Below are 14,052 nucleotides of genomic sequence, written 5' to 3'. Positions count from 1 at the left end.
GGCCCGGGACCCTCGATGCCTGGAGAAGACCCAGGTGGCCCAGGAGGCATGGGTCAGGCGTGCTGAGGGCCAGGTCGTCTGGGAAGGACAGTGTGTCTTCAGTCCTGCCTCCTCCCAGGTGTCCCTGTTTTTTTTTTTTTTTTTTTTTTTACAGTCTCAGATCTCCAGGGCGGAGCACTTTTTTGCCCAGCTGGAGCACTCTGAACGCTCTTCCTTGAACTACTTTTCTTGTCTCCCTATGAAGGTTCCTTCCTTCCTGTAAGACTTGAGCTCTCCCAGAGTCGGGATTTGGCTCCACCTCCTCTGCTCCTGGGATCCATGCCCACCTCTGACCCCTTCACTCTCTCCTGCCCTCCCCAGCACCAGCAGTGGGCTTTCTTTGCAGAGCCATTTTTCACAGAGAAAGTTGCGTCACTTCACACTCCACTGAGCTCCTGAGGGGCCCTGGAGCCTCCCTCGCACACAGGTGGAACGAGCTGCCTCAGCCCAGGCCCCAGGAGTGCACTTCAAAGTCGTGCCTCGGCGAAATGACAAATTACATGTCCTGCACCTTTTGGTCATCCGTGTGTATTCAAAGTCACCAGTGCTAACTTATCATCTGCTCTCAAACACCACATTTATCTTCTGGGCTTCTTATGTCATCAGTGTTTTTCCATCCTTGGTAGCAGAGTTGGTTGTAAGGAAGCCAGAGCCTTCCCTTTGATGTACTGGAAATTATGCAGTGTGGAATTAGGGCTGTCTCTGTCTGCTTACCATTGTATATAAACAGATCTTTAATAAAAACTCACTTAGCATCCGTTCAGTTATTAGATGGGGAAAAAAATTTTCAGAAAATATTTTGCTTGAGCTTTAGTTAATAGCTTTTGTTTGTACTGCACTTATTCCAGTTTGTTGGTTGGCAATTGAAATTGGAAAAGCTAATCTTTTAGGAGAAGAAGTTGAGAAATTCAGTATCTATAAAGAAATGCTTCAGTTGCTGTGAGACTCCCTAGCCTTGTCTTATCACGAACTTTATTATCATTGCACTACCCCTAGGAGATAAAATACCTGTAGTGTTAATGGCAAAATTTTACCTGTACCTTCTTTTAAGGAAGCTAACATGTTGCAGCTGATTTCAGATCAGCTGATGCACACCTTCCTCTTGATGACAATATGTTCACTGTACCCAGTTCCCACATTAAGATCCAGAAGATTAATGAAAAGTGCCATTGGTCAGACTTACTTGGACCAGATTCAAAGCTAAGTTTTTAAAGGCTTTAAGAGAAAATTGAGGGCCAGCACTGTGGCACAGTGGGTTAACCTGCCACCTGCAATGCCAGCATCACGTGTGAATACCACTTCAAGGCCCAGCTGTTCCACCTCTGATCCAGCTGCCTGCCAGTGCACCAGGGAAGGCAGCAGAAAATGAGCCAAGTGCTTGGACCCCTGCCACGACCATGGGGGACCCAGATGGAGTTTCTGGTTCCTGGCTTCAGCCTGGCCCAGCCCTGGCCATGTGGCCATTTTGGGAGTGAACCAGCAGATGTTTCTTCCTGTCTCACTGTAACTCTGCCTTTCAAATAAATCTTTTTTTAAAAGAGAAACAACTGAGGTCCTTTTGATGCATTGGAAATCAGTCAAGAATAAAATTTACCATTGTAATTAGTTAATTACTCACTGTTATTGAAAACAGTGGATCTAAACAATACACTAAGTCTACCCAGTCTTATGCCTGGATTTAATGTTATCTCAGCGATTCACAGTAATGTTTTATAAACCAATCTATCAACTCTTCAAGTGACACTGTAGTAAATGTTAGCTCCCCTTACAAACGTCCTTTTTTTTTTTTTTTTTTTTTTTCCTTTTTTTCCTGCTCTCGTCTCTTTGGAGGTGTTGTTTTTGAGACTGCACCCTGTCCGAGTCTTTCCACAACAGCAATAGCAAACACCCACTACCTTCTGAAAGTCGAAGTAACCCTTTTGCATTGGGCAGGGAAGTACGCCATGCGAGACCTGGTCAACCGGCTCCCCGGTGGCAACGGCCCGAGCATCCTGTCTGACGAGACCACGGCAGCCATCTGCTGTGCCCTGCACGAGGTCACGAGCAAGAACATGGAGAACGCCAAGGCCCTGGCCGACTCGGGAGGCATCGAGAAGCTGGTGAACATCACCAAAGGCAGAGGAGACAGGCAAGTCTGCGGCGAGGGTCCCCAGATGGCTGTGCAGGGGCACATTTCTTCCTGGAAGGGATTTGCTTCTGCATCTCCTGCCTCCTGGTAGTGAAGCAGCCTCCAGCAGTTAGAACCTGGTGTGCCAGCAGAGGCGTCTTCTGTCATGTGGTCTTTCCCCTAGCCATTTCCTCTGCTGTCACATCTCCCACCCCTACAGTGAATTCTGTCTCTCTCTGTTTGGGCTGCTCTAGCAACATATCATGAATGGAGTGACTTAATAAATGAAGTTTATTTCTTACGGTTCTGGAGGCTGGGGTGCATAAGCTTGGTGCCACCAGACTCAGTGTCCAGCGAGGTGTCCATCTGGTTCGGGGGCAGTGCCTCCCAGCAGCGTTGTGTGGTGAAAGGGTGCTAATCCCACTCCCAGGGCCCCTTCTCTATTGACCTGATCACCTGCCAAAGGCCCCGCCTACAAACCCATCATGATGGGCTAGGATTTCAGAATCTGGGAGAGGCACATTCAGACCATAGAAGCTATACAGCCAGCTCCTAGAATAACTGGAATCGGTGGATGAGGAACATGTTGAGCCACCATCTCCCTTCTGCCCTGGGCCCCACCCCAAGCCCCGGAGCCTGTTCTGCAGAACACCTTGTGTCTTCAGTTCTAGAAGTTCTGCTGCTGGCTGTCCAGAAAGTATGAAAATCTCAACTCTGTCAGCTGCTGTGTGGCCGCAGGATGTGCCCTGGGCTTGGATCACAACATCTGTTTGCTCCGGATGACAGTAACTAATAAAGCAGCAGAAGTAGGAATTTTGGGGTTTTTGTCACGATCTATGGCAGAGACTCTAAATGTGCCTTAATATCAGGTCAGAGAAAGGGTTAATGAGGGTGCTTAGTAGCTTCTCAGGACAGCAGGATAGCAGCACCTCTCTCCCTGCTCTCCACCCCTTATGCTGCGTTATTCCCTTCACAGCCCTGATTGGCCCGATGTACTATTGATTCGTCCCTCTGGTTTCTGACCCTCTGCCTGTGGGGAGCTTGTCTTGGTCTTCACTGCTGCACCCAGAGTACTCAGAACAGAACCTGGCTCACAATCAGCATGCAGGGAATGTTTATTATTTAGGGTAATTACGGTGCAAGAACTCCCATTTCTCATTTAGTCTTTTAGTTTATAATTTTGAAGAAATTTCCAAGACATAAGAAAAATCTAGCAAACCACATTGTCATCCCCAGAAACCAAACCCGTCAATATTACCAATATTTCCTTTTAATCCTTTTATCTTGTGCATCTTTTTAATTTCCTTAGTAGCAACTACATACAATCTGCTTTTAATTTTGAAGGAAATGAAACTGGTAAAACTAAGTTCTCATTCCACCAGCTCCCCTCTATCTCCCAAGGTACCCATTATCACCTTGTATGCACTTAAAATTTCTTGAGGTCCTTTTCACTGGTGAAAGGCATGAGAAGAAGCTGGGGAAATGCATATTATAAAATATTATTACCTAGCCTAATTTTGTTTTTCATAAATCGGGTTATCTTCTGACTCTGCACCTGTAACTTCCCTCATGCTCTTCCCCTGCCTGCAATGTGCCAGCCACTTAGAGAACTGAGCGCATGGCACAGCCACCACACAGGTAGCTCACAGTCCGCAGCCAGCTACACAGGGTACCCGGTGAACAGGAACACACAGAAGGTGGTAGATGGTGCTGAGGCCACCTCCCGGGGAAGCGGGTGGGACAGGCCAGGAAGGCCTCAGAGAGAGGAGAGGGCAGGCAGGGATGCAGCTCTCAGGGGAAGAGCATCTCAGGCAGAGGGGAGGGCGCCCGAGAGGGCCTTGAGATAGAAGAAGAACTTGTGAGTTTGATAAATAGCAAAGGAGCTTGTGGAAGCGGAAAAGGGTGAGGGAGACGAGGGCGGGAGGGGGAGGAGAAAATGGGACTAGAAGTGTGGGCCCTGTGGGCTGAGTGTGAGGACTCTGTCCTAAATCTGGGAAACACTGGAAGCCACTGGAGAGTGTGCCATGGAGAAGTGACACTGCCTGGTTTCCCTTTTAAAGGGATCAGAGTGACTGATCCCCCAGCTCAGGTGGACACACAGGTCAGAGCGGTTGAGATGACGAAGGAGTCAACCCCTACATGGTTAAAAGGCGGATTTAACAGACTCCACTGGTAGGTTAGATGAGTGTCATAAGAAGAGGAAGATGTTGTGGATGACTGCAAGGTCTATGGCAAAAGAGACCCCAGGCTGGAACTGCGCTAACCAACGTGGGGACCCTTGCAGGAGAAGCAGGCTTCTAGGAAAGACCCAGAGTGTCTGGGAAACCCAAATATGGAGAGTGCAGGCAGCAACAGAACACGTGGGCCGATTTCAGCGTGGAGTCTACGGCTGGAAATGTGAATATGGAGGTCACAGGGTGTAAATGATCTGGGCAGAGAAATGAAATTGATGAGATCACCAGAGAAGTCACAGAGGTAGAGAGGGAATTGAAGGCTGATATCCTTCATACTGCAAGGTTAAGGACAGAACCTTAGGAGCCCAAGAAAGAGCAGCCAGAGCCGACGAAACAGCACTGTGAGGTGTCTTGAAGCCAAGAAAGGATGAGTTACAAAGGTGAGCAGGTGTCAAATGCTCCTGCTCAGTCGGGTGGGCGGGGTTCGAGGCGTGAGCGGTGGATGTAGCAATATGGAGGTCATGAGTCAAAGACCAGGTTGGGTGAGAGAATTTGGAGATGCAAATGCAGAACTCCTTCTAGGAGCTGTGCTTCAAGGAACCTCCTTGCTCTTCTCAGGTTTCTGATCACAGAATTTGCACCTGAAAATATACAGCCTGTTTGTATCTAGGCATATTCAGGCACACCCTCAGGGGCAGCGGTGAGCTCTGCCTTTCATGCCTCTGTCCTGGGTCTTGTCATAAACAGCAACAATGGCTTGTGCCAACTGAGAATGAGATGCTGTGACCTACGGCCCTTGCTCCCCCAAATCTGTCTTCCAGAGGCCACCTGAGGTGCCTGACATTTCATCTCTGTTCATTTATTGAGGAACTGAGGCATTGCATTGGTCTGGGGCCCATTTGGGAGGTATCACATTTGGAAGGGCTTTCAGTAGATCGATTTCACCTGGTTCTGATATTGCCTGGTCAGGACACTCAGAGGTATGCTGTGGCTGGGAGGAGCCAGGGGTGGATGCAGAACTGCCCCCACCCCACCCAGAAACAGAGCACAGAGCGTGTGAAACCCCTGAGCGGGCCTAGTCAGCCCCACCCAGCCCCTGGAATCAGTAGCAATCCGTATTCCATTGTTAGGAACAGATGATGTGCAGCCTGGCACTTGCCCATCTCCCCTTCCCCACACTGTAATTGGGAAGAAAAGGCATGGAAGAAGAAATCAGACCTTAGATCTGGTAGAGGTAACTAAAGAGCTTATGGAAAAGAGGAGCTCATTTTGATGTAAAAAAATGTAAAAAGAAATTTATTTTCATAATATGTGGAAATTGTATTTTATGAAGACTGGGCTAAAATCTCAAATGGAAGCAGTTTCGACAAGCTGGCACTGCCGTCCCCCTGAGAAGCCACCTCCTGCTGGAATGCTGTCTTGACTCCCTTTCCCAGTGATGCTCCTTTTCAGCATGAAGCAGCCAGAGAGACCATCGCTCAGTCCCCCTAACAGATGTTAGGGTCCGTTCTTGAAGGGGCAATAGGCAGTCAGGGTGGCCCCAGTGGAAATTTAGGGTGTTAAGTGCTTGCTTTCCCCTAAAAGTTATCCTTAGCAAGATCACTGCCCACTCATTGGGAGCTTCCAACTTTACCATGAGAATGGCAAAGGAGTGATCATTCTGTTCTCCTGAGTTCACAGTTTATTGTGAAAACAAGTTACCTATACTACCCTTTTAGACAGTTTTTTGTTTTATCATGAGCAAGCCAGATAGGATAAAGGATTGTAAGTCAAGTCTTTTGATGCGTTTTGCCCCTGCCTTGTAACTGAATGTCAATCAAAAATGTGCTTAAAAACTCGACTGCCAGGGACCACTTTGGTATTTTCCTCTCTTGGAAGCCCGCCTCCATGGCTGGAGGTCTCTGACTCTAATAAATCTTGCATTTTAAAAGAAAAAGTGTGCATTTTGTCCTGGAGCTTGCTGGACTGCCCAGCCCACCTGACTCCAGGGTGGCGTTTGCCAGCAGCAGCGTCCACTCCCAGGGTCCTGAGAGTCACGGCCTGTTGGAGGCTGCTGCATCACAGTGGAGCCCTAGGCCGTTTCTCCCCCAGTCACTAACCTCCCTGCTCTCTCCCTAGGTCTTCTCTGAAAGTGGTGAAGGCAGCAGCCCAGGTCTTGAATACCTTGTGGCAGTATCGGGACCTCAGGAGCATTTATAAGAAGGTAACTCAGAAGAAAAGCTCAGCGTAATTCACATGCATGTATTGTAATGAAAGTCATTATTCATTTTGAAAGGTTTCTTCTTCTCTTTTAACTCCACAGGATGGGTGGAATCAAAACCATTTTATTACACCTGTGTCGACATTAGAGCGCGATCGCTTCAAATCACATCCTTCCTTGTCTACGACCAACCAACAGATGTCCCCCATCATTCAGTCAGGTCAGTGGGCGAGGCCTCTCGCTTCCAAGATCACTGGCGTGGCAGCACGGTGTTTCCTGGCCAGACAGGCTCCTTAGACCTGTCGCCTCCAACACTGCCCTCTAGCTGAGAGCTTTCTCTGAGAATTGCACGCTGTTGTAAAGAGCAAACCCACTTTCTTCTTGGTATTTTAAAAGCTTTCGCAAGTATGTATCAGCTACAATACCTGAAAGTGTCCGGGGGCCTGCCGGTCCCCCGAGTCTGCTTCACAACTGTGAGAACCTGTGGGAAGCAGGCTGCACAAGTAATCCAGGTGTAGGGGCATGGAGGACCAGGCTGAGACACGTGGCTTCTGCCAGAAAACGGCTGGCCTGTCGCCTGCTGGCCCCAAGAGTGGGATCCCCTCCAAAATGATTTCTCTTTCTTGGTGAAACTTCTTAGAAATTGGGTCCTTTAAGAAGACCCTTGACCCACAACCTGGGAGTGCCCCCTCCTTTCCAGGGAAATCTGCTTATACCCTGGCTGTATTCCAGCCTCTCAGCACCTACAGCTGAGGCGAACAGGCCTCACAGGGCACATTTAGAAGAATCCCCTTTGGTTTTTAGATTGGAAATCTTGGCAGCCATGCCTCCTACCTGTTTGTGGTGTTTACCTTGGGGAAAGAATATTTTGAGGTTGAGACTAAATTTATTTACATGTAAGCCAAGTCCTGTAAATTTAAGAATTTAATTCTTAACTAAATGTGACAGGAAAAGAAATAAATATCTTTTTCTTGGGCTTTCAATCACCCATGCTGACGTATAAATATTATCCGTTGTATCCAATTGTGCTGCGGCTGGCGGTCTTGTTTCTCCTGTGAACGTATGTGGCCACAAAGCTAATCTATGACCAGTGACTCTTGCCACATAATTGGATGTTCCCATTTGTACTGGGAATTTCTTTCAGTCAGCTGTGCCTACTGTGTGTGATGTATATTTTCCTCTTAGTGCTAAAATTAGGAATTGTTTTTTTTTCAAGGAGACTTGGGCCTGGTTTTCAGCATTCTCGCTGAGCCTAAGGCTGTCGTCTTTTGTAAAAGTACCCAGAATCCTTTAGGGACTTAGGAATAGAGATTCCAGGAGAACCAGGAGAGCTGACTGCTTAACAGAAGGCACCTGTGCAAGCAAGGAATAATTTCAGACAGATGAGCACTGAGACACTAACCACTGCACTGGTTTTAAAGTCCTCTTAAATGGGCACAAGGAGCCATGTTGAGTAGCCCCATCCAAGGTCCTGGTACCCTTTGAGGTTCTGTTCAGGGGCAGGGCGTATTCCCGTCTCATCTCTCCAGGTATTCAGAGTGCTCATAACGACTCCCTTAGCACTGGCATGGGTCTGCTCAGGGACATGTTTGATTTTGATGCTAACTTCATGGGAAGAGGCAGCTGGGGGTTTTCTGTCTTGTAAATACTGAGCAAGATGAGTAGCACTTAGACACTGCCCACGCATGTGTACTGCTGTCTTGACACAGAGCAACCCTAGGCCAGTGAGATGGCTGTTTGGGAGATATGTATCCATGAAAGGCTTCCTCATGATGCCTGCAAACCTGCTGTTGTCAAGGTTTGCGGGCTGTTGCTGTCAGGTGCATCAAGTGAATAAGTGGCCACTCTTACTTGTGATTAACTTTAGTGCAAGCAAGAAGGGTTTTTAATGAGGGAAAGAAAAAAATCATTGTTTCTCCTTTCCTCCTGTGCAAAAATGTCTAAAATGAGCTCTGTGGATAGATGTGTTATTATTAGATACTTGGCCCAAGCAGGGATAAAAAGTCCTTGGGGCCTTTATGAGACCAGGGCTTAGCACCATGAGCCTGTGGCTGAGCCAGGCTTATGGGGTTTACATAATTTCCCTGACAGCAGATCACCATCAAAAGAATGATAAACTTTATGGACTGGGCACTCTCATCCAAACACATTTGGAGATGCAGATATTTTTTAAATAATTGGAAATCAAAGCATGCCATAAAACTTCTGTTTCCTGACGAGCTGTATGTAGAGGAAAGTGTTTTAGAAGCAGCTGAGCCGAGATGGTAAAGCAGCAGACTCGCGAGGCTAGTAAGTTACTGTCAGTCAGTTACCAAGTTGCTGAGGCCCACTCAGTGCAGGTGGGGACACCTTCGTGCCTTTGTGCCCTGCAGGCTGTGAGTGAGCCCCAAGGAGTCCCGGCTGCTGCATGCCCAGTGCTGGGGCTCAGGGCCCGACTTTGGCTCCTCATGCAGCACTTGTGTGAGCCAACCTCCAGCACTTGTCTGTTCTAACCACTGACCTTTGCTTTTCCGGAAGGATCTTTCCAGAGACACTGACAGTCTGATTTCTCTCCCTTCCCCTCTTTCTCTCTCCCTCTTCCTTTTGCCTCTCCCCTCAGTCGGCAGCACCTCTTCCTCACCAGCACTGTTAGGCATCAGAGACCCTCGCTCTGAATACGATAGGACCCAGCCACCTATGCAGTATTACAATAGCCAAGGGGACGCCACACACAAAGGCCTGTACCCTGGTAAGACGCCAGTCGGGTGTGTGATGTGGAGTCTCGAGAGGCCGTGTTGCCAGGCCCTGGGGCGGTGGCCTGGGTAGTAGCCGGGGCCCAGGTGGAGACGGTCCCCCAGCAGCAAACACATTCCAGTGTGTCTCCCTTTGCTGCCCCAGAGATCGTTGCCTTTTCTGCTTGTTGTAAGTAAAACAAGCCAGTGTGGCTGTACGGGACTGAGCAGTCCTTGTAGGCAGCCAGGCAGCCTCCGTGCCTCCCACGGCCGCAGGGCCCAGCGCCCCGTGGGGCTTCCCCGCTTGCTTCATCTCGGTACCTCAAACCAAAGGAGCGAGTCCGTCTCCTTTACAGTTTCATGAAAAAGGAGTTTGGGTGAACAGCAAACTGTGTAATGTGATTCTCCTCAGAGTGATTATTTTCTCAGACTAACAAAATAACATTACGTCGGGCGAACCGTGTTCTGTTCTGCTCAGAAAGCTGTGCATCTAATTTACGTTCAGGATGCCGGCCTGAAGGGTAACCAGGATTGCATGTTGTTCTCATTCTCTACTGTCTTTCAAATATGTCGGTGTGAGCCTGCAAAAAAAAAAAAAGAAAACAAAACACAGCACTCTGTTCTCAAAAAGCCTCTTTATTAAAAAGAAATAAATAAAAGCTGGTGGCAACTTAACTACTGCTGGGGGAGCAGTCCCAGTTGTGCTATTGGCTTTGAAATTGTGATTTCACAGGACTGTTTACTAATCGACTGTTGTTACCATGGCAATTAATAGCTCAGACCATTGCAGATGCTGCATCTCAAACCGCAAGTTCTGTGCAGACGGAGGCACGCAGCCCGCTGAAATGCCTGCCTGCTCCAAGTGTGTAGCAGCCCGCCTGGTTTGAAAGGTCCCCTCTTTCGCATGCACACCCTTCTGTAGCTTCTGTGCCTGCTTCAGTAAACTGGTTTGCCTCAAGTATGCTTCATGTTCCTCATTGAAAGCAATAAAAATCTTCGCTAGCCTCAACAGTCATGGAAGAGTAACAGATGACATCATCCTCAGGAGTCTGCTACGGACTCTTGAAGACGATGACCTGACACCACGCTCTCCTTTAGAACCTACTGAAGTATGGCAGACACAAGCCAGTGCCTGCTATGGCCCAGTGGCTTAGGACATGCCTGCACCTGCTTTTCCCAGGCCCTGGGATTTTGAATCACAGCTGTGTTGAAGGCATGGGGCTGGTGCTAGTGCCATGTTGCCCTTCTCTCTGACCCTCCACTGCCACTCAGAGCCATGAAAAAAGTGACGTTGCTCAGCTCAAGGAGCCGTGCTCCTGTGCACAGCAAGCCAGAGGAATCCTCGCACATGTGAGCAGCGCTTGAGAAAGATTGGTTTTTGGATGGGCTCTGCATTGCCATTGCTTTTTGATGAAACACACCCAGGGCCTAGTTTTGCTGTGAGCCTCCGGCCTCTCCCAGCTCTGGGATAAGCAGCAGCCAGGTCAGACCCAAGCACCCAGACTGTTGCCTGTCCCAGTCTGCGCTGGCACAGGGAAGCAGGCCCTGTCAGGGACAGGGGAGACCACCCAGCCTGATGGACCAGAGTAATGAGCACTAGTTTTAATTGCATAAAATATTTTCTTACAGGCTCCAGCAAACCTTCACCAATTTACATCAGTTCCTATTCCTCACCAGCAAGAGAACAAAATAGACGGCTACAGGTGAATTTGCAATACCATTTTTTTCAGCAGGCTGATTAGCAGTAACACAGTAAGGGGGCCAGTGCGATTGACTTCCCAGAGCTGCGCCAACACCGCTGGGCCCAAGGAGCTTTCCCTGGGGATCCTCACGCCTGGGAAACTCGCAAAGCATGGTGTGGTCTTAAAAATCCACATCAGTACTGCTGGTGGGAGCAGCTGAGAAGTCCCTAGCTCGTGTTCTTCGCCCAACATTTTCCTTCCCCTCCCTCTTTTTTTCTGTTGAGCTCTAAGATCTCTTCCATCCTCTGGGTGAGGAAGGATTGGTAAGCACAATTCACTGTCTCATCTCATTGGTCCCTTTTTGTGTGACTCATTCTCCACCTCCATGACTCCCTCCCTCCCCATCCAAGCTCCACGATTTAAAGACCCTGGGTCCTCGACCCAGTCTGTTGGTCTTGGAGCTCAGAGTGCTCTGAGCCCCTGCCAGGGAGGAACCTACAGTAATGAGCAGGAGGTGTGGTTGTGACACACTCGGGCTCTGCTTTCAGGAGGGTCTCTCATCTCTCTTCCCACCTTCCAGCAACAGAGCAATTGGAGTTTCCCGCCTTGTCCTTCAGACAAGGATGCGCTAAGACCCTTCTCCATTCAGTCATCTTTGCTATCTACATGGGGAAGACACAACTTTCCAAGCAATGTATGCTACGCTTCTTTAGTCAGGAACAATGACCTCAGAATCATAATGTGTCTAGTTCCAGAACATGAAGTTGATACCCATGTGATAAATTTGTTACGTCTTACTGAGTGGGGGATGTGGGCATGACCACAAAGACAGACATGATTTGAGGGCAGCCCAAAGGGAAATGGGGAGCATATGCCCTATGTGGGCCCTCATGCACTTGGCCTTGCTTCCATGCATGTGGATTTGTTAGCCCTGGCCCAGAGAAGTTTTCCCCTCCACACTGGCATTTGCTCACATGTCTCCTGCCTTGAGATTGTTTATCCCTTTAATATACAGCTGTACAGCTTAGAGCAGAGTTTCCAAAGGGTGGCTGTTATACACTAAACCACTTCTGTGTATTAAATTTGAAGGATGAACTCACGTTCATCTCTAAGGTAAACATTTTAAAAAACTGGTCTACAATTATCCAAGGCTCAAAAATCCAGCCTCCACCTAAATTCACAATGCACTACAGGTTCCCTGCGTCACAGGCATCCTGTTTGGCCTGCCAGGTAACATGTCCCTCCACAGCAGGGAGCAGAGCAAGGCCTCCCCTAGGGAGAGCAGGTGGCCAGGACTCGTCCTACACCCCCTGCCCCGGATCTCAGGCCTTTCCAAGCACAGCTTTCCACAGAGGCTGTGGGACAGGACTTGAGCAAACTCAGCCAGCCTGCCTGTAAAGGTCGTTTCAGAGCCTTGCAGCCCACTAGTAAACATGCAACATGTACCCCACACAACTTCTAACCCTACATCGGCACATTTTGAATAGTGCTTTGAAAATAGGGAGAAGCCCATGTTAATTAGCCTGAAGTATGTATTCCTTTAAATGGCTTTTATTTATTTGCCTTTTCATTTTGTCAACAGCATCAACAGCTGTATTATAGCCAAGATGACTCCAACAGAAAGAACTTTGATGCATACAGGTTGTATTTGCAATCTCCTCATAGCTATGAAGACCCTTATTTTGATGACCGAGTTCACTTTCCAGCTTCTACTGATTACTCGACACAGTATGGACTGAAATCGACCACAAATTACGTAGACTTTTACTCCACTAAACGACCCTCTTACAGAGCAGAACAGTACCCAGGCTCCCCGGACTCGTGGGTGTAGCATTGAGACGCTCGGCAGAGGAACTCTTTCTTTCTAACCTTGCTTGGATTGAGGTGAGAAGTCCGCCTTGCTGATGTGATGATGAAATGTGAAAGTGAAATGGAAGGAATGAGTGAAGAGCATATTTTTTTTTCTTTTCTGAGGAATTATCAGGGAAGTGAGGATACCTTTGGGAGAGGACTTTCTAAACTCTATTTAGGTGTTAGGTCTAATCACTTATAGATTATGTAGTCTGGTGAAGGTGTGGGTGATGTGATGAGAGGTTTGAGAAGTGGATGAAATGAGATGGGGTTGTGTAGGTCATATCAAATTAAAGATGATTTTTTTAATGTGAATAAAGTTATGTTCTGATAGTTTGTACAGAAAATATAAAATGGATGCCCTTCATGTTTTATTGCTATTACTAAATGTCAAGATTGTATGCTATTATGTCTTGTAAATTTCCTTTGTTGGTGTAAATATGGAAATGCCACATTGGTTAAGTGCCATCATTTGTAATGCAGTGTGTCATTTGAAAAGAGATTTGAAGAAACTGACTGCTTAAAAATCAAAGGGGAAGCCCAAAGAACTGTTAGCACTTCCACCGCGACATCCTTTGTCTTCACCACAAGTAGTGTATTTGGAAGCACAAGGTCCAGTCTGGTACAGCAGCGCCACGCCCATTCCCTGCCTCTTTCATAGGACACTTCACTGCCATTTTCTATGCACATGAAAGAAAAATAAATGTGGAACTTTCATCCTTGGAAATGTGTTCCCGCTCTTTATTTTCTGGATGTAATATGGAAAACAGATTTAATAAAAACAAATGTAATTCATGCTGGAAGTAGCTTACATAAATCCAACTATTTTGGACTTTTGCTAGTTTTATACAATTAGCACACTGTGAGATGGATTGCATCAAAGAACAAAGCTATGAACTGTCCTCCTCCACATCTAAACATTTTTGTTTTCAGAGCTCTATTTTGAATCTAGTGTGCTCTACTGTTTTACCATGTTTTGTGTGTGTGTGTGTGTTTTTCCAGAATGCTATATGTATTTGACAATACTTTTCACCCAAGAGAAATTCTATCTGGCAGCCTGGCCATAACTAAATTGGCAGGCTCCTTTTGGCATTATTTTTTAAGAACTCAATAATTACATAAGAACAGTGGTTGGGCATTTACTTGATTGGCTCTGATGGAGTAAGCCAAACCAATTCTGCCTGATTACTTTGCTGAGTAATTCCATGAGACCCAGCAATTCCTGCCTGGATCAGGGACACAGTAAGCAGGGGTCCCAGTTGCACCCCACAGCATTTCTTGTAACTAC

The 14,052-nt window shown here is 47.5% G+C and overlaps 1 protein-coding gene across 41 annotated transcripts in view; it reads left to right on the top strand.

Annotated features, from left to right (window-relative positions):
• PKP4 (plakophilin 4) overlaps positions 1-13,491 on the top strand; it is a 257,836-nt gene extending 244,345 nt beyond the window's left edge. For 26 of the 41 annotated variants that reach the window (XM_017342867.4, XM_051849500.3, XM_051849499.3 and 23 more), the window contains 6 exons: positions 1,972-2,167; positions 6,439-6,523; positions 6,623-6,740; positions 9,120-9,248; positions 10,861-10,934; positions 12,496-13,491. In XM_017342867.4, coding sequence (XP_017198356.1) covers positions 1,972-2,167; positions 6,439-6,523; positions 6,623-6,740; positions 9,120-9,248; positions 10,861-10,934; positions 12,496-12,744 — 851 coding nt within the window. In that variant the 3' untranslated portion in view covers positions 12,745-13,491. The remainder of the gene's footprint in view (positions 1-1,971; positions 2,168-6,438; positions 6,524-6,622; positions 6,741-9,119; positions 9,249-10,860; positions 10,935-12,495) is intronic. The other 15 variants (XM_070070834.2, XM_051849505.3, XM_051849503.3 and 12 more) reach the window with 2 other exon arrangements.
• Positions 13,492-14,052: the final 561 nt, after the last annotated feature.

This window comes from Oryctolagus cuniculus, chromosome 3, assembly GCF_051225735.1.
Source record: "Oryctolagus cuniculus isolate XC-2025 breed Fujian yellow rabbit chromosome 3, ASM5122573v1, whole genome shotgun sequence".
In the NCBI taxonomy this organism is placed as follows: domain Eukaryota; kingdom Metazoa; phylum Chordata; class Mammalia; order Lagomorpha; family Leporidae; genus Oryctolagus; species Oryctolagus cuniculus.
This window is presented reverse-complemented; position numbering and strand designations above follow the sequence as displayed.